The sequence below is a fragment of the Trichomycterus rosablanca genome, chromosome 11, assembly GCF_030014385.1.
Source record: "Trichomycterus rosablanca isolate fTriRos1 chromosome 11, fTriRos1.hap1, whole genome shotgun sequence".
In the NCBI taxonomy this organism is placed as follows: domain Eukaryota; kingdom Metazoa; phylum Chordata; class Actinopteri; order Siluriformes; family Trichomycteridae; genus Trichomycterus; species Trichomycterus rosablanca.
This window is the reverse complement of record NC_085998.1, coordinates 18,618,069-18,637,169: the sequence shown is the minus strand read 5'-3', so window position 1 is coordinate 18,637,169 and position 19,101 is coordinate 18,618,069. Positions and strand designations below refer to the sequence as shown.

Sequence of the window (19,101 nt, the reverse complement as noted above, 5' to 3'; positions counted from 1 at the left end):
TGTTACTGTTACTACTACGTTATTACTGATTAACTATTGCACTTAATGTGTTAGCTAACTAACAAACCTGAAAAAGAGCGATCTCTTAGGAAGTTTTCCGACAGGTACTCTAGCATTAACTACGTTGGTTAAAGCACAAAGCGGTGTAAAAACTTACCTGTCCGGAATAACGCTGGTCATCACGGCTGCAGGGTGCTCGCGTTTCACCGTAGTGCTGGCGTGAAACCACAACTCTGCTTTGTAGTGTCTGCGTTCAGCTCGTTTCTTTGGGTTATTTTGGCTGAAATGCTCCTGAAATACTTTAGAAAGTTTCGGTCACTTTATCTTTGCCTCTCTGTCTTTATAAACTCCCCGCTGCGCCATGGAGGCAATGCTGCGCCCCCTGCAGTTCCTTTAGTGCGTTGCAATAATAACAACGCGTCGACAATGAAATTCCACGTCGACAAATTTTTATAGTCGACGTCATCGATTATGTCGACTAATCGTTGCAGCCCTAGTTGTATGGGTGAACAATGCTCATGTTTATGCTCTGAACTTGTCAAATTACAATTTATTTTATGAATGTTATTTTATTTATGACTTATGGCTTTACATGAGTAAAATAAGTCTTTTCTTAACAATGATCACAGTTTATGAAGTGTAAAAGAATTAAAGTCCAATGCAAATTTAAGTTTTAGAGGTTATTTTTATAAGACAGTTTTCTGTTCTTGTCTGTTAAAACATGACATTTTCAGTTTATTTCCTTTATAAAGTTCTTGCAGTCTTTTTTATATTTATGATCATTTTTACATTTCTGCAACACTATTTTGCTTTAGTTTTTCTAGACTATTAGAATCTATTACTATTACAATCTAACACTGCAGATTTAAAGTTAAAGCAGTTAGTCAAAGCAAAGGTGAAAAATATTTTATGACTGCTGGATCAGTGCCACCAAGTGCTTTACTTTTATCTCTGGCTTAGAGATAAAGGTCGTTAGAGGGAAAAAAAGATACATTACCTGCCATGAAAATAAGCAGTCACTGATTTACTAGAGCAGGGTTTTATAACTACTGGTCCTCAGACCACAAGTAGGCCATGAAGTGCCCATTAGTGGTCTTTGTATCTATTGTTCAGACCTTTTTTTATTATTTTTGCTAATAAATGTTTATACCTTGGCATTGAGAAGTTGGAGAGTCAAAGAGAGGCAAAGATTTTTATTTAACAAATCAGATCAGATAGACTAATGTCAATTAGTGTGTTGTGTAGGCCATGCTGTATTTCCATGCAGGTCTCTAATATTCTAGACATAGTAATTGTTTTATTTTCTGAAACAGGTCCTCATACAATTGTACCAGTCAGTATAAGTATTTTACTAGCTAACTGCCACTGTAGCATGCTCACTTTTTAGTGAATTGTAATGACAAAGTGAAATATATAAATCCAAAAACATCAACGATACCATTAAACAAATTACTGTATTACCATTCTTTGGCATATATGCTGAGTAGGTCATGATTTAAAAAAAAAGGTTTGGTAATTATTTTCACCCAAAAGTAAACCATCGTTTATGAAGTATGTGAGCAAATAAGAAGTACAAAGTGTGCTGAAATAGGATATGTTGATGTTTAGTTATCATTCATAGCACCAAACAGTGAATCACCACACACATGCATGGTAGTGGAAGGATGATGATTTGGCTTGTTTTTGCAGCCATGGCACAAGACAAATGTGAGGCCATCTCTTTAGTCCAGCAGCTTAAGCTAGCCCAAAAATGGGTCATATAACAGGACTATGATCCCAAACACACCAGCAACTAGGCGTCTCCATGCACACAGCATGTTTCGTTGGCTCGTGGGGGTAAAATACCTGGCACTGTCGCCTCACAGCGTCCTGGGTTCAATTTCCAGGTGGAGCCGTCTGGGTCCTTTCTGTGTGGAGTTTGCATGTTCTTCCCGTGTCTGCGTGGGTTTTCTCCAGGAGCTCCGGTTTCCTCCCACAGTCCAAAGACATGCAAGTGAGGTGAATTGTAGATACAAAATTGTGGGTGACTGTTTGATATTGAATTTGAACTGAATCTTGTGTAACCAGTAATTACCTGTCCTGTCATGAATGTAAATCATGACGTTAAAATCCTAATAAAATAAATAAATAATAACTTCTGGGTGTTCTGGTGAGATTTAACATCATCAGTAATCACTATAGGGCGGGCGCGTGTCTTTCCTTCCAGCTCGGCGTCACCATGCTACTGCGCCTGCGCTAGAAACCAAACTCCTCGCGCTGAAATTCAAATGTTGGGAGTTTGACGGAAACAAGTTTGTAATAAACAGAAGAGCGTTACTCCTGTCACTCTGTTCAGGTAAGAAAACCGAAATATTTTATTTATCAGCTTTTAGTACAACTTTCCCCCTTTATTTGCTTTTTATATGCTAGCATTTTAGTGCTTTTTGAAGTTAACTCGCATGTTGTTACTTTTGTAACGCGTTAGCTTAGCCAGAGCTAATGCTTCAGTATGAAGAAAAATGTCTAAAATTAGCTGCACTGATAGTATTAGTAAAACAAAGTGCTTTAACAAACTGTAGTTGTTTATCAGCACTACATTACCAACTATCTTACCTGCATGTCAAGCTCTTATTTATTTATTTATTTTAGGCCAAATTCCCTCTGGAGTACTGCATATAATACGGGTACTGTTAACAGGAATTAAATTCCAAGCATTAATTTGTTAATTTTGATCCTCAGGTTAACATAAAAGCCAATATTCTGGTAGAGGTGTTGTATGATAGGAATCATAGGTTGCTATTTTGTTCTACCTGCCCCCCCTTCCCCCCCTTCCCCCCCAACTGAGTATATAAATTCATAACCTTAAAAACACTTAAATATTTCCTACATTCTTGTAGTCAGAAATATTCACCCCTAAACAAAACACCAAGCCTTAGTAAAGTATTATTTATTGATCCATACAAGCAATTTTAATCACATAAGTTAACATTCTTTTGACAAATGTCCTTGTGCACTGTTATTCAATCACAGTTAATCAGCACTACATTACCAACTCTCGAGCGACATAGCCGTAATAAACTTGCTTCAAACGGGTCTTAAAATGAGTTAAATGAAAGACTTTTAAGATATGAAATGCTTGAAATATCTGAAATATTAAATCTTTTAATTCAGTAAATTAGAGCAATAGCACGTTACTGCATTAAAACTGTTTGTAACAGAATATATTAGAATATTTATATAAGGTTTCCTCATATAAATTAACATTTAGATCTTATGCAAATCATAATAAGCACCGTTTTTTCATCTGTAAATATTCTCCTCAAGATGTGTGTTTGTGCAAATGGCATGCATAATAACTTGATTGTGTCTTAAGGGTATGTGTATGTACGATTTTTGGGTTAAGGGCCTTGCTCAGGGGCCCAACAGTGGCAACTTGGCAGTGGTGGGGTTTGAACTGGCAACCTTCTGATTACTGGTACAGTACCTTAACCACTGAGCTATCACTGCTTTGGTACCACTGCTTTGGGAAACACTACATTAACTTCCCATCTTACCATGCTTCCCCAGCTGTAAGTAATACAGTGGCCTTAGGTTCTCTTGTTAGCACAGGTGTTCTATTTAATCCCTGGTTATTATTATTGTTAACTATGTTTATGCAAATAAATATACATCAAGTGACCTTGTTACTTTTATTTTGTTTTACACAGTAAGAAAATGGACAATCAGACAGACAAAAACCCAAAGAGACAGAGAGATGCCTTAGAGGAGAATGTCTTAACCTCTAATGGTACGTGTGTCCCCACATTTCTGCTTTACATAAAACTTTACTTACATGGATACCATTCATTCACAAAACAGGTAAAACCTGGTGTTTAAGTCACTGGCAAATGAAGCATGTTAGCATTGAGTAATTTTAACTGCCAATACAAATATTTGTCATACAAATAATAGTGATAAATGATTTAATTGACTTTGCTTTAAGCCTCTTGTATGATGGGAATGTTAAGAATTATAAGAATTCTTCTGTCAATTCAAGAGGGTGAATGACAAAACGGTTTTCTTTAGTCTTGTTGCATGTGTTTGAGAAAGTGATCTTATTACATTACAAAAAGAAACTTTCTAGCAGTACTATATGGCCATTACCTCTTTTATTGCTTAATTATAACATTGCTCTAAGATCAATAAACTAAGTATGATGATCGCAATGATCGCAAACCAGATAAACAAATGTAATTAATACTACGTAGCTTAATAAAAAAAGCAGTTGTGTGAAATGCGATCTGGTTATGAGGCTCTTTCTAATGTTCTTGAACTACGCCATATGTGTATAAGTGGAATTGTGATTAGGTGATTTTGTAATTCTAAGAGGTCGATAACATTATGACTTATTAAGAAGGGGTTGCTAATAAGAAAATTATTTTATGATACTTATAGACATTTTCACAGTGCTTAATAAATATGATTATTCAGTTTTCCTATAGTTTTGCTAAGCACAAACCACTGAAGCCATATTACAGAAAATGATTTATCATTTGCATACCTGAGATTTTTCATTTTTACATTTTCGGGACACTAAAATATTTAGCAAATATAATAACACTTATTACTCAATACAGCAAAATCTCAAGCAAATAAACCCCATTTATTTTATTGTCACTTGTTTCTAGGTGTACTGATACATTTATCTCATCTTTAGTGTTTTAAAAGTAATAATAATGCATATTAATTTTTAGAGCTTGAGAATGTGCTGAAGAAAAGACGCTTTGCCGCAGAAGATGCTGAGAATCAGAACCCTCTGTCTGTGCCATTGTCCCCTGCTCGGTTGCGACAGATAGAATTAGCAGTGAAACCAGACACACCTGCCATAGCTTCTATTCGCCTTCGAGTGCAGCAGCTGACCCAAAGACGAGATGGTAAGAGAAGCATGATTTCTCTTACACTTCTCTGTATTTTTTCTCTGTGAGTTCTGTTAATGTGTGGTTTGTCTTGGTAGGTGCAGCTTCTCTGGTCCAGCGCTGTATGTCAGATCCTGGGGCAGAGAGTCCCTCCAGTAGTTTGCTGCATGAAGTTTGTCACATTGGTAAGTATTTTACCCAGCAACTTTTTACATACCAACACAGACCTTACAGTGTGGCATGTGCAAGGTTTGTTCTGTTTTTGCTAACTGGGATGATGGGGGTATCGGTATGAGGGCAGTATCTGTTCCTTTTCTTTGGCTCAACAGGGTGTAGTGGGTAGTGTAGAATGGCAGTAGTGATTATTAGAAGGGTTTACAAAACAGCAATAAGGCCTGGTATGTTATATGGCTTGGAGGCGATTACACTGACAATCAGACAGTAGAGTAATTAGGATAAACAAAATTAGGAACAAGTTTATTAGAGGGACAGTGCAGGTAGGATGTTTTGGAGACAAGGTGAGGTAAGACTGAAATGGTTTGGTAAAGTACAAAGGAGGGAGAAGAGTACTGAGGATTGAGCCACCAGGCAGGAAGAAAAGAGGTACGCTGAAGAGGTTTATGGATGCTTGGACATGCTTGTGATTGGTGTGACAAAGGAGGCTGTTGAGGACAGGACAAAATGAAGATGAATGTTTTGTGACCTCTAATGGGAGCACTACCCTGTGACCATATCACTAAGGGTAGTTTAATTTAAGTCATTAAAAATTTTATGAAAGAGTGGTATGTCTGTCCAGAAGATCAAAACCACCAAAACAGGTGCATCACACTGCCATTAACTTGGAGGCTGTTATGCAGGAAAAAATAGCATGAACATGGAAGTCTTGTTTTTTGGATTACATCTGATCAATCAATGTATGATGCACCCAAATCAGTTCTTTGTTTTTCATTATTCTGTTAGCCAGCAGTAAACCAGTGACAACAACGAGTAGAATACACTTAGTCATACAGACTTGCATATAAGTTAAATGTGCTCCAGGTTTCTGTTTACTGTGTCTGTGTTTAAGGAGGAGGAGAATTTAGCTCCCGGTTGGAACGGTTCAAGACTCTGACAACAACCCCAGAAAGCAGCACCATTAATTCCACACCAAGTCTTCCACGCCACCTTTCTAGTCTTGTGCACAACGTGCAGCAGCAGCTGAACGCTGCAGTTACCCCCAGCACTAAGGAGGCTTCTCGTATTCGTCAGGTATGGTTTGTACTTGAAAGGAAAAAATAGAAAAAAGTATTTTTGCTTGGTTTGAGAACCATTAAAATGGTTAAAGGCATTTTTGACCAATTTTTAGTGACCCCTTTTGTTAAAAAGTGGGTAGATGTTCAAAAAATAAATAAAAAATCTTTCTTTAAAATAAATACTTATTATTATTTAAAATATGCAGAATTATTTGCCCGTATAAAATGATAGTATAAACATAACACGTGCAGGTGTTTGCACCTTATATGTGCTCTCCAGAGGTGATGCTGTCTGCATTATATACAGTATCTGGTCTGGGGAATTATTTTATCTTTTTTTGTAATAAATGCCTATAAATTGTGTGGTTTTGATTGGTTTTATCCAGACAAAGACCACACGTGTCAAAATTTGTAACTGCAAAATTAACTGTCTTGTTTTGCCAAGCACCAAAAAGTTTTAAAACTACCTGTGCTAGCTTTATAGCTACAGTATTATACAAACGTTTGGACACATTTATAAAATATCACCCTCAACAAGGAACACACGTCTGCAAACTGTAATGCACTATTACTTTTATTTATAGAATTTAACAAATAAAAAATGCCGTTCAAAATTAAAATTCAAAATAATATTATTATATACAGTGTGTATGCATGTGTAAATAAGAAGGTAAGAAAACCCAGTATTAAGTGTGTTTACTACATTTAATGACATTTAGGATTATGCCTGGTGAAAACGGGTACAACACATCACCTTGCTGATGACACCATTATGGTGAAACATTGTGGTGTGGCAGCAGCAACATGATATATGAGTGCAACTCAGTGGCACAGACTGGAAGACTGGGAAGAATTGAAGGACAGATGAAGGCAGCCAAACAGAAAAATTCCTTGAAGAAAACCTCCATAGCACACACAAACTTAATTTGTGTGTTGTGTATTGTATTTCTAGCGATGCTAAGGTTAGGCTTAAGTGTGTGCCTTTTTCCTTTATTTTTTTTAGGCTCGAAAAGATGAGCTGAAGTCACTCAGAGTTCAGCCTCTCACAGAAAACATGTGGCTCAGAAGAAGCTTGTCTGACCCCTCACTGGCTGAGGTAGGTTCTCTAACCTCATTGTATAGGCCATGTCAATCTCTGCTTCACTAACCAGCTCTTGCATTTCACAGAGGTCCAGGAAAACCCACTGGCCCCCACTTCAATTTGAGAATGTGAGCATATTTCCGTTTAAAGTTGTTGGTGTGCACTGGGTGATTTGATTTATTTCATGATTTTTCATTTTCACATCATTACCCATCTTGCTCTAGCCCAGGCCTTCTCAACCTTGGAGTGCTTAATGCACTAACATATCCCAGACAGGAAAGCAATCCGTCACAGGGCCCCATCCACGTCGCCCATCTCGGACATAGCCAATTATGTCTGTATGTAGAAGGTCGATAGCACAGCTGGGGATTTGAACCCTGAATCACAGTGGTAGTGGGCTAGCAGAATTTACCACTGTGCCACCTGTGTGCCAAGGAAGATAGATATCTTATTTAGTATTTGAAAATCTAAATTCTAAACACAGAGAACATATGCTGTAACTAACACATGTTGACACAGTGGTAAAACACTAGTGTATATTTCAATAATCTTTAAAATCTGGTGTATGCTGTCTTTTCCCAAAAAAAATCCTCTGATGTACTTGCTAGGATGAGAATGACTCAAGCATCAACATAAAAGACGCTGACATCAGTGGTGTGGCCGAAATAGTGGGAGATAGCTTCAATGAAACATCTGCCTTTACTGGAGAGATACATCAACTTGGTATGAGATTTTGTCCTCCAGCAACACCTACTATCAGTGTGTATATGAGCTATTTTTACACAGGAAATTGACCAAAAATAGAGCTAAGCTGGCATACAACTAACTAAAAACATTTTCAGTTTCAGAACCTGTGGTGCAGCCTAACGAACAACTGAGCACCTCTGCACTTATTGACAAGATGTTTGAAGATGTTCTGCAAACCGCCAACAAAGAAGAGGAAATAGAGATGGAAAATGCAGAGGAGAAATGTAATGAGAGCAGCCTTTCTAAAACCAAAAAGGAAGAGGAAGCCAGCACTGAGATAGCTAAAAGTAAATCCAAGTTTTCAGTTAGTGAAGGTAGTGAACAAGAAGCTGAGAAATCAAAGGAGAAGTGTGACCGGTCCAGTGAAGAAGTAGCTGAGGAGAAGGAACAGCACTCTAACTGCGGTGAAAGAGAGTTGAAGGTTAAAGAAGAGAGCACACCAGTGTGTACTGAGGAATACTTCTTAACTCTCCCACCTAGCTGTATCCTCTCTCCTCTCAGCAAATCCATGGAAGCTGTAGTTACTCCATTGGTAAAGTGGCATGACTATTTGTGCTCTTAAAATTAGTATTGTAATTTACTGCTTTAAAAAAATCACTGCTCTGTTTCACAATATTTAGAGGCTGACGGCTGATGTGCACACAACTGTGGTGCAATGTGACTCCCAAGAAGAGGTTGTCATTCCTTCTATGGATTCTGCTCCACCTCTGTATAGGTGAGGCTACCCAGAAATACTATACCTACCATCTCTGTCCAGATGTATCTAAATCCTAAATCAGAAATAAATAAGCTTATATACAAAATACATTGGTTAAACAATATAGGTGTGAGCAAAATATGTACAAATGTTTAGCCAGATAAGTACATCAGTTCTGATTGAATTCATTCTTAGTATATACAGGATGTACACTCACAAAATGATGATTTTACCATGTTGCTATGTTGGACAGCAAAATACCCATATATTATTTTTTAGCTAAGTATATCCCTCTGATTTATGCATATCATGTTAAATGGTTTCAGATTACCATACAAAGTGTAATATAAGACAAGGAAAATCTAAGAAAATACAACCATGTGAACAAATAATTGTCCTGATTATGTCACTGTTGGCAGCTACTACCATTATAGGCTCCTAATAAGAATGCACCAGTCTTTCACATTACAGTAAACTTATTATGGTACATACACTATATGGCTGAACCTATTTAGACCCCCCCCCTTATGAATAAGTGCAGTTGTTTTAGCCACACCCATTGCAAAAATGCATTCTTTGTGCAAAAGTTTGGAGGAGGCCCTTTACTTTTTTAGCAAGTTTGTGCCTTTGTGCAAATAACAAATTCTATAAGTTTGATGAGTTTGGTGGCCTGCATGGTGTACTGGAATCTCAATTGCAGACCTAGCTGTCTCATCCAATAACAGTGCCTGACCTGACAAACCAATAGGCACAGTCCAAAAGCTTGTAGTAAGCATTCCTTCAAGACTGAAGGCTGTTATATACTCAATGTAATGTACTGAATGTTAATTCCAATGGTATTTGGAATGGAATGTCCAACAAGTTGAGGTGCCCATATACATTTGGCCATATTGTGTATATAACACTTGTATTTCATCACCTTTAAACTGTGTATTACTGGCGCCACAGTTTATGCATACAATGCACCATAAATATACAACTTGCAAGCAATACACCAATTGGAAGCATTATGGTTTTGTACCAGCGGCACATTTAGATGGTTGAGTTGCTTGTGGAAATCCAAGATCATTAAACTATGCTCATTCTCAACAGCATTGATGCCTACCGCTCTCAGAGAAAGAACATTCAAGCCTCTCAGTGTGCCACCCCTGAGGTACAAAAACAAATACCTGTGAAGTCCCACATCAAGCCATCCATTAACACCAAAGAAACTATAAAGGTTTGTGACTGTTTACCCTTTTTCTTCACAATTTAGTCATATCCAATTACTCAGTTGTATCCCCTTTACTGCTACCCCTTTCAAGGGCCGTACCCAACACACGCCCCCTCTGACACGTGTGTAGTAGCCAACCACTTCTTTTTACCTGCACAAGGTTGTTTCAAACAGGGATTAGTATTGGCAGATGCCCCAAATGCAGCAGTAATGAGGAATTCCTTTGACCTGCCCTCCCACAAACATTGCCAGTCATGTTCGTGCAAGTGCCCAGGCAACCAATAGCAGAGCTGAGATTTGAACTTAAGAGCTTGAGATCTCACCAGTTGTGGGCTAGTGCATTACAAGCTAGCCAGAATATATTAAATTGTTAGCTAGCAGTAACTAGTTTTATCTACAGCCTATTTAAGGATTTAAAAAATAACATCCAAAAGGTCATACCATTTAAGAAAACCATCATATGGACAAAAGTACTGGGACATCCCTTCTAATTATTAAATTGATGTGTTTCAGCCACAGTGATTGCTAACAGGTTTAATAAATCAATTATATGAAGGACATTATATGCTTCTGACTTTGCAGCAGCTGTTTAGGGAACGGTTTTCCTGTTCCAGCTTGACTGTGCTCCTGTGTAAAAGCAAGCTCTATAAATACATAAAGAAAACATATACTGTATATAATATAAAGCTGTAGTATGTTGGCACAAAATGTTTAGTGGAAAAGATGACAGGAAAAATAGTTTTTTTCTCTTGTTTATTAATGGTAATACAATCAATCTGTATGCGAGAGTTGGCTGGGATAATGATTTGTCTACTTCTGCTGTTTGACTTTAACTGTCCAGCACATGTGTAGTTTAGTAAGATGTTTTTTGCAATATGTTTGTTTTATGTTCCATGTTGTACAGGCTCTTAATGAGGAGGCTGCCAAACTGCAAACTGTTATCCATCAGACCTTACAGGCCCTAAGCTGTTGCAGTGATGAGGAACATGGCAAAGGATCCCTGCAAGAGGCAGAAGCTGAGAAACTGTTGCTTGTTTCAAGTGGGTAGAGCTTGGATCCTTAAAAACAGACTTTTATAAACAAAAGTTTTGTGTGGCTGATTTTCTCAATAAATTGCTATCACTGAATGTTACCAATACAGGCGAGAAGCATGCTTCCCTGCTGGCTGAGATCAGCAGGCTTAGACAAGGAGCTGGTCCAAATCTGAACCTCAGCTCTTTCACCCTGCAGCCCTGTAGGGGCACCGTCAGTATCAGCAGCATTCAGCTGCCTCTCAAGGTGGAGTTTGTGTGCTCTGCTCGCGCAGGTGAGTTTGGCAATGTTGCTATTGGCAGAGCAACTATACTGCAGGTTTCAATAAGAGATTTTACATTAAAAAAACATGTAGAGCTTGCCAGTGCTTCCTGATAAGGCTAGGGAATATGACTACATATACTGTCTGACTCAAAATAAGTGTGTATGGGAAGAGGTTTTACTATGAAGTTTACAACATTATGAGTAAAGCCAGTGCAATAAAATGCTGTTCCTCTGCAGGTCGTCCTACACATTATTTTTTCATCCTGATCCGTTATGGTCCATGTAATATTGTGGCCACCCCGTTGGCTACAGCTGTTGATGCTGAGAATGGAGATACCATCATTTTCCCTACATCAATCACACTGTGAGTTCAGACATTTTTTAATATGCTTTAAGTAGGCCTACTAATGTCTCTGTTGTTCATTTAATAATTAAACGTTATTGTGAATATTGCTTATTATACATCAACACACAAGTTTAGCCTTGTCTGACATATCGTAGATACTAATTTATCACAGAACGTCACACTCAATTATTGATTACTTGACTTTTACCTTGGGGAAATATTGAATATCCAATTCATTTTCTGCATGTTTTTGGGAGGTGGGGTGAAAACCATGTGGCCAAACTCCTTACACACAGATACCAGAGGAACCCAGGTCTCTAGGACCATAGAGCTGTGTGAAACCCATGCTACATGCTGCACCACTGTGCCTCTTCACTAGGGCTGGGTATCGCCACTAATTTCCTGGATCAATTCGATTCCGATTCACAAGGTCCCGATTCGATCTTCGATTTTCGATTCAATTTCGATTCAACACATTTAGGCATATTTGAGTTACATTAACAGGTTTTGTTTAAATATGTACAGATGTTCAGAGAACGAATGTGATAATTGTACAAAGAACACTCATTATTAAAAATATTTGTGTATTTTGTTTACATAAATAATTAATCCAAAACAGAAAACAGTCACATTCATTTTTTATTATTATTTTATATGTCTGACACGCTACAACATTGTAAATGTAATGTAAACATACACCTGGCTGTTAAACAGCTTATGCCAAGTTTACACTACACGACACTCTGATTAACACCTGGTCGCTGTAATGTTCACACTACACGACTGATGGGCGATGGGGGGTTTTACACTACACCATCTATCACCAGGGGGAATCACAGGCGAGCTTCTCTGCTCTCCAAAACTAAGTTTTGTCACGAAAACACACATGAGAAGTGATGAAAGGTTTAATGATACCACGTCCAAACATGCACATCAACAAGTAGCGAGAGATCAAAGTTTGTGCGCTGATGAAATAAATGAATCTGAGTGGATTTGGCAACACGAGCAGCATGGCTTGTTCTATAGTGAGTTGGAGGTTAATAAATATTTTGTTTTGTAGAGAACGATCAGGTCAGAAATACTGTAAAACTCGTGTGCTGATGTATTCTGATAGAAACTATATTGCGCTCCACCACCTGTTTCCAACCTCTCCCCTGTGTTTCCCCTCGCTGTTTCACACATTGATTGAGAGCCGAGTTTTGATCGCAGAGCGAACACCGAGTTCCTCCCGAATCCAGCACCGACCCGTCGCCGAGCAAAAATCAGTGCAAAAAGTTGTGTAGTGGTCATAACTTGAGCTTCTGCCATGCTAAACTGATGTGCAGGTCAGATCTCGTTGCATGAAAAAACACTGGCTGGTCACGCAAAATTAAAGGGGGTAACAGGTTTCCGTGTGCACCGTAAAAAGGGGCGTATTTAAAAGATCGATCTCGCGTTTATATGAATCGATATCGGATCGTTCAAATAAAGATCGATTCGAATCGAAAAATCGATTTTATAAACCCACCCCTACTCTTCACCACGTTTGTAAGTGGGGGAAAAAAAGTAATTACTGAAATTAAACTTAATCTTATGTCTCTCTATGTGCATTGTAGGCAGGACATTCGTTCCAACTTTGAGATTGATTTAGAAGTGTACAGCCTGGTAAGTGATCAAATGCACATGTCATTGCTAATTTCTTTAGCATTTTTCTTAGCATTTGCTTTGCATTTTTATTTTATCGTTTTAAAATGGTGTGTTTTTTGCCTTCCCCATTGTTTGTTTGGTTTTCAGTCCAATAGTGCAGGTAATAGCTCCACTGCTAATGTGCAGCAGCTCCGCAGCTCTATTAAATCAAGAGTAAGTACACAATTATATTACTAATTAGGAAAATGCTTGACATTTACATTAAACAAGCGCTTACTGTACTTTTCATTTGTTTAGGTAACACCAAGAAAGCTACTCAGCAGCATTACGGTACATTTCTGTTCATAATACAATATAATGTTGGGTTTTGCAGTGGATACATTTCTTTAAAATCCCAGTCCAGAATAAAAACACCATAAAATGTTTTGTTTTTTCTTTTTGGTCCTTACAGAAATCCAACCCATGTTCAGCTTGTAAGTCTTTTTTCTGGTAAGCCTGTTTATCATCCCTGTAGCTGCTGGTGTCTGATCCGGTTTTCTCTTTTGCACAGCTGGCACTCCTTCTTCTCTGGACTCTCGACGCTCCAGTAACTTCTCTTTAGTTGGTTCTCACAAGATTACCCTGGCCTCCCTGGGACAGAGGAAGTTCCCATTGGACAAGGTGTGGGCTTATATACAATTCTATGAGGTCTATACTTTTGCTAAGCCAAGTGGAGAGTGTGTTGCACTGTGGTGGGGTCTCTGGTAATGTAACTGTACACCCTCTTTCCTTGTCCCCTGTTTTTCTCCTCTCAGATGAAGTTTGAGGGCAAAATCAGGAGACTTCTTGGAGATGAGTTTCAGGAAAAGGTTTCACACTGCCGTCTGTTCACCCTTCTGTCTTTTCTGCATGCTGTGATTTACACTACTTTTTGTGGCTTTTAACAGAAGATTTTAACATTAAAAATATTTAATTATAAAAAATTTTTGCTATTAATGCATGACTTGCATTGTAGACTAAACAAAAAAGACTAAAACTTTGCTTTAAATAAATTACCCATGTTTGCACAGTAGGTACATTTGTTTAGTCTGCACATTTGTTTTTGCTGTAAAACTTTTCTAGTGCTTCTAAAACTGTCACTTTAATGTTATTCTAGGTGCCGTTCTTGTCTCCCCTAGAGGGTCACGTGTACCTTCAGCTACGTAGTGAGAGCCACTCAAACATACAACACCAAGGCTTTCTGGTATGTGTGTGTAAAATTCTTTGATACATAGAAATGGTCTAAAGTTGTCATTACTAAACATTCAATGTTTGACTGATTATTGTAAATCTTTAGCTTAAGTATGTACACTTCTTCATTCCTGTCATTTAGTCCATGTTTGAGGATGTGAGTGGATTCGGAGCATGGCAGCGGCTCTTTTTTAAGCTAGAGGGAGGCCTGCTTTTTTACTGGAACTATCCTAATGAGATTGGGATCAAGGTAACGAACTGCACCTGTGCAAGTATTTTGAATAGTATTTATACTACATATGCTGCTGAAGGCTGGACAACAATGGCTAAAATAATTTTTTTTTTCTTTTCTAAAGATCAAAACTAAATGTATTCACAATTATTTATCGCACTTTGGAACAAAATACAGTACATTCATTCATCATGCAGTTCTTTTTACTGTATCTACAGTATGCTACAGTACGTCAGTTTTTACTGTATATACGTTACGTCAGTCTTTAACTGTATCTAAGTTACGTGTCAGTTGAATTTTGTTTAACACTTATTCATCGTCCTTGATTAGCACTAGCTCCAGTCTCTTTTTAGGTCCCAAGTCCCAATAAATGTTGCATGTTAAGGGCCTATTCTTTAGAAAATTTTTGAAAGTTTAAGGTTTCCACACTGATATTTGACATTGCCCTGGTAGCTATTAAAAGTTATGATCTTACCACCAGCTAAGGCTTAGGTTCTCAAGGCTTGAAGCTTTAAAGCAACATTGTGGTTTGTTGTCAATCTTTGTACAACGTTGTACCACCTAAATGGTGCTGAAGTTTTTGGTGGATGTCTTTTCCACCAAATTTGTTTGATCTGGTTAAGTAAAAGACCAATCTGTTAAAAGAACAAAGTTATTTCAAACATGTTTTTGAAGTAAACCCTCAAGCAGTCTCCATGTGTTGTTGCATCACCCACCTTTAGTCTCGGTCTCTAATCTACGTACTTTCTCGTTTCTCTTGTAGCCAGCAGAGGGCAGCATCTCGCTGTGTAGCTTTGACTGCCTCAGGCCTGTAGAAAGAGACTCTTGTGCACGTCCACACACATTTGAACTGGTGCACACAAATACAATGCAACAAGACAACAGCCCCACTTTGACCAAGTAAGATGTTCTGTATTTTGTCAATACATGACATTTAAGCTACAAGTGGAGTTTTTTCATATATCAGTTAATTGTTTTTCTATGATTGTGTTTGTACTTTACCATGTTTTTTTTATGTATAGGAGCTGGTTCTCAGCAGACACTCGAGAGGAGCGGTCAGACTGGATGGAAAAGCTGGGCCAAGTGCTTCTGGACCTCCATACTTGGAATCGGCAACATGCAGCTTGTGAGGGCGATCCAGCCAACTCATCCACAAACACTGCAACGTCCCGTGAAAGCATCCTGTAACGTTGCTCTGAAGAGCCCTTATACCAAAGATGAAATCTGAAGGTGTTTCATACAGTTACAGTTTTACTTAATGTGAAGAGTGAAAGACTCTGGGGCTAGCAAACAGAGGAGAGTACTAAGCGCAAAGACCAAAAGCGGCCATGAAGTTCGGATGTGAATGTAAAAAAAAAAAAAAAAAAATCTTAGATGAGAATTTATCATTTATTAGCATGCATGTTAATTAAAACATCCAGTATAATTGTATACATTAGCAAGTGTCACAAGTTGGGAGCAAATTAATTCTGGTCTGCTTTATGTATCCAGTGGCTTTTTGATTCTGTCTCGGTGGAGGTGGATTTTCCTCAGGTGAATGAATTTTAAAGTACTAGTTCTAAACTTAGCAGTTCAGTTTGTGAACATTTACAGCCAGAAGGGATTAGTTTTATGCCAAAATTAACTGTAATCATAAATTACTAATTAAAACTAATTGTCCCTTTCAACACTAAAAAACACTGCATACACCTAGAGGGTGTTTGTTGTTGTTTTTGTTTTCTCAAGCACTACTTGTAGGATGGCCATAATGACATGCAGACCATCAGAGGGTACCAGTTTTATTTGCACATGTAAAGTGTGTATTCGACAGTTAAAGTCAAAAGTTTACATGCACTTGTAATAGAACAGTATGTCTTGGCACTTCTAGGATTTCAACGATATCTGTGGCTGTACTTTTTTTCCTGTAAATTAACTTTGTTGTCAGTGATCGATTGGCTTTATCTGACCTCTCTGTGTCTACATCTTTGGGACTTTAACCATTTGTAGTTAGTACCCAGAACAGTTATCACTTGCCACGGTATGTAGATAAACAGCCAAACTTTCAGCTTTTGCTAAGAGGAAATTTGTAATCTTATAGTCACCTTGAAATTGCAATAAATTAAAAGCTGCAGGAACATGGCTTGCTCAGTCCAGTGTCAAGCAGGCTTTACATCAACATGGGGTGGAGGCTGCCTTGCTTCAAAATCAGCCCAAAACTTAAGTAAAGTTTGTTGATGTTCACATAAACAAAGAAGAAACAGGAGCTGGGGTTTGCGGTTAGCTTGCTTGACTGCGGACAGTGTCAACAATGTTCTGACATTGTTCTAATTTATGGCAGGCCTGTTTCTTTAGTGGTTAATTAATTACATCGAACTATTTGTGTGTGTGTGTGTGTGTGTGTGTTTTCTAATCATTTATTTCCAAAAGTACAGTTGCCAGACTGCCATCACATACATGCCTTTTACAACTGTATGTACTTTGTTGTTGTTTTTTTTTTTTTTTTTTACTTTGACTGTATACTACAGGCAGAATTTCCAATTTTAGTTTTGCCCTTTGTGATGAATGTGATTTGCAATCAGATGCAATTTATCATCATTTATATTGTTTACAAAGGGCTTAATATTTTTTTTCTATATACCCGTTATTCTGTAAATTATAGCATATATTTGGGAGACACTACTAGAGTAATACTGTAGCATACATGGACATGGGGATATGTCATATTTGCTTAATACTGATCGTATTTTCTGTGTATTTTCCCTTGTGCTCATTTGAGGAAAACAACCACCTCTAGTTCTAATCAGTCCACCACAAAACATTACCAATACAAAGTGGCCAAAATTGCCATTTAACAAATTGTCTTTTTTATGCATTAGTAACAACCGTAGTGTTTCTGGACTGTGTAATGGGGGCTTGATCCCCTGAAAGGATGATGAGCAATGTAAGTGTATACTTGTTTACTCTGTGTTCTGTTTTCTCTGTCAGTGTTTTTTCATGTTTCCTATGTATGTTATTTCCCTATCAAACAACTGTATGCAATACTCTACAATTAATACAACAGAATAAATATGGGTATGAAGACCAAAAGCCAAGATTTGTTTTCTTGTGTAGTTAAATGTCAGGTCAAATCACTAATGCCAAGTTCACACTACACAACTGGATCTCTTTAATCGAGAGTCTTTCAAGTCGGTGTGGCTTTCACACTACACGACTGATTGGCGATAGGGTGTTTGACACTACACCATCTATCACCAACTGGAATCGCAGGTGAGCTTCTCTGGTCTCCCAAACTAAGTTTTGTCACGAAAACAAACGTGAGAAGTGACGAAAGGTTTAATGATACCACGTCCAAAAATGCACGTCAACAAGTAGCGAGCGATCAAAGTTTGTGCGCTGATGTGCAGCGTAAAATCAATTAGGAAAATAGGAACAGCATGGATTGTTCTATAGTGAGTTGGAGGTTAATATATTTTTTGCAATGCAGTGTTGATGTGTTTTGTAGAGAACGATTAGGTCAGAAATACTTTAAAACGTGTGCGTATGCCGATGTATTCTGATATAAAGTATATTATGCCCTTGTCCCACCTTTTTACAACTCCTCCCTTGCATTTCCCCCCCGTATCTTGTGTTCTCATTGGCTGTTCGACATAGCACTCATTGCCAGTTGGGCAACTCGGATCCAGATATTTCACAAGCTAGAAATCTCTCTTTGGTGGCCGAGCGCTCGGCAAGACGCTCGGCTCGAGTTGTTGGGTAGTTCACACAGTGATAGAGAGCCGAGTTTTGATTGCGGAGCGAACGCTGAGTTGCTGCCGAGCCGGCAAATCTAGCGCTGACCAGTCTGCGAGTGAAAATCAGGGCAAAATCGTGTAGTCTGTTTTTGGCCTGCTTGGCCAGCTAAGAAATCATTTTCTTTTGGCAATTGCTGTCAAAATGCTGCAGGGACAAACAATTATCTCCAATTATGCTGAATCTCAACACTCACAGTAACACATTCCATTTGTCCACTGGCATAATGCACTCGCGAATGGCCATCAAAATGTATTTGCAAAAGGGAATTTCTGATTCTTCATGACAAATGGGTGTACAGTGTCTGAGCAATCACACACCTTAATAGTGGGAATAAAAATTACAAAAACATTTTGGTGTAAATCAATGCAGCTTTTATCAGGGTTTGAATATGAGTTTTGTAGGCTACTACGACAGTAAAAACGAACATAAATCAGTGTGCATTACTGTTGTTGTTATAAATATACTGGGACCAAAGTTCTGGAGAAAGTGCTGATGTAAATTCTTGAAGCCATGTTTCCTTTTAGCACTGAATAGTAGCCCAATCAGTTGTAGCCTAATGGTTAAGGCACTGGACAAGTAATCCAAAGGTCGCTGGTTCAAGCCCCACCACTGCCAGCTTGCCACTGTTGGGCTCTTGAGCAAGGCCCTTAATCCTCAATTGCTTAGACAATATATACTGTCACTGTACTGTAGGTTGCTTTGGATAAAAGTGACTGCTAAATGCCGAAAATGTATCCAATCATTTTAAAGCAGAATGTCAATTGCACCTAGCTAAAA

At 38.2% G+C, this 19,101-nt stretch overlaps 1 protein-coding gene across 1 annotated transcript; it reads left to right on the top strand.

The window, feature by feature from the left end:
• The first annotated feature begins 2,253 nt into the window (after positions 1-2,253).
• On the top strand, positions 2,254-17,619 carry anln2 (anillin, actin binding protein 2). Its single transcript, XM_063004517.1, has 23 exons — positions 2,254-2,335; positions 3,687-3,766; positions 4,713-4,892; positions 4,973-5,059; positions 5,941-6,122; positions 7,110-7,202; positions 7,796-7,910; positions 8,030-8,466; positions 8,555-8,649; positions 9,724-9,850; positions 10,749-10,884; positions 10,986-11,150; positions 11,378-11,504; positions 13,082-13,130; positions 13,260-13,325; positions 13,410-13,442; positions 13,564-13,585; positions 13,663-13,772; positions 13,907-13,960; positions 14,248-14,334; positions 14,464-14,571; positions 15,317-15,453; positions 15,576-17,619. The coding sequence occupies exons 2-23, from the start codon at positions 3,694-3,696 to the stop codon at positions 15,739-15,741; spliced, it is 2,649 nt and encodes an 882-aa protein (XP_062860587.1). The 5' UTR covers positions 2,254-2,335; positions 3,687-3,693; the 3' UTR covers positions 15,742-17,619.
• The last annotated feature ends 1,482 nt before the right edge of the window (positions 17,620-19,101 follow it).

Bases quoted from the DNA above. Each gene is read 5' to 3' on its own strand.
- anln2 (XM_063004517.1), top strand. From the start codon at position 3,694: ATGGACAATCAGACAGACAAAAACCCAAAGAGACAGAGAGATGCCTTA. The intron at 5,060-5,940 runs GTAAGTATTTTA...TCTGTGTTTAAG, and splicing joins GCATGAAGTTTGTCACATTG to GAGGAGGAGAATTTAGCTCC. The intron at 8,650-9,723 runs GTGAGGCTACCC...CATTCTCAACAG, and splicing joins TCTGCTCCACCTCTGTATAG to CATTGATGCCTACCGCTCTC.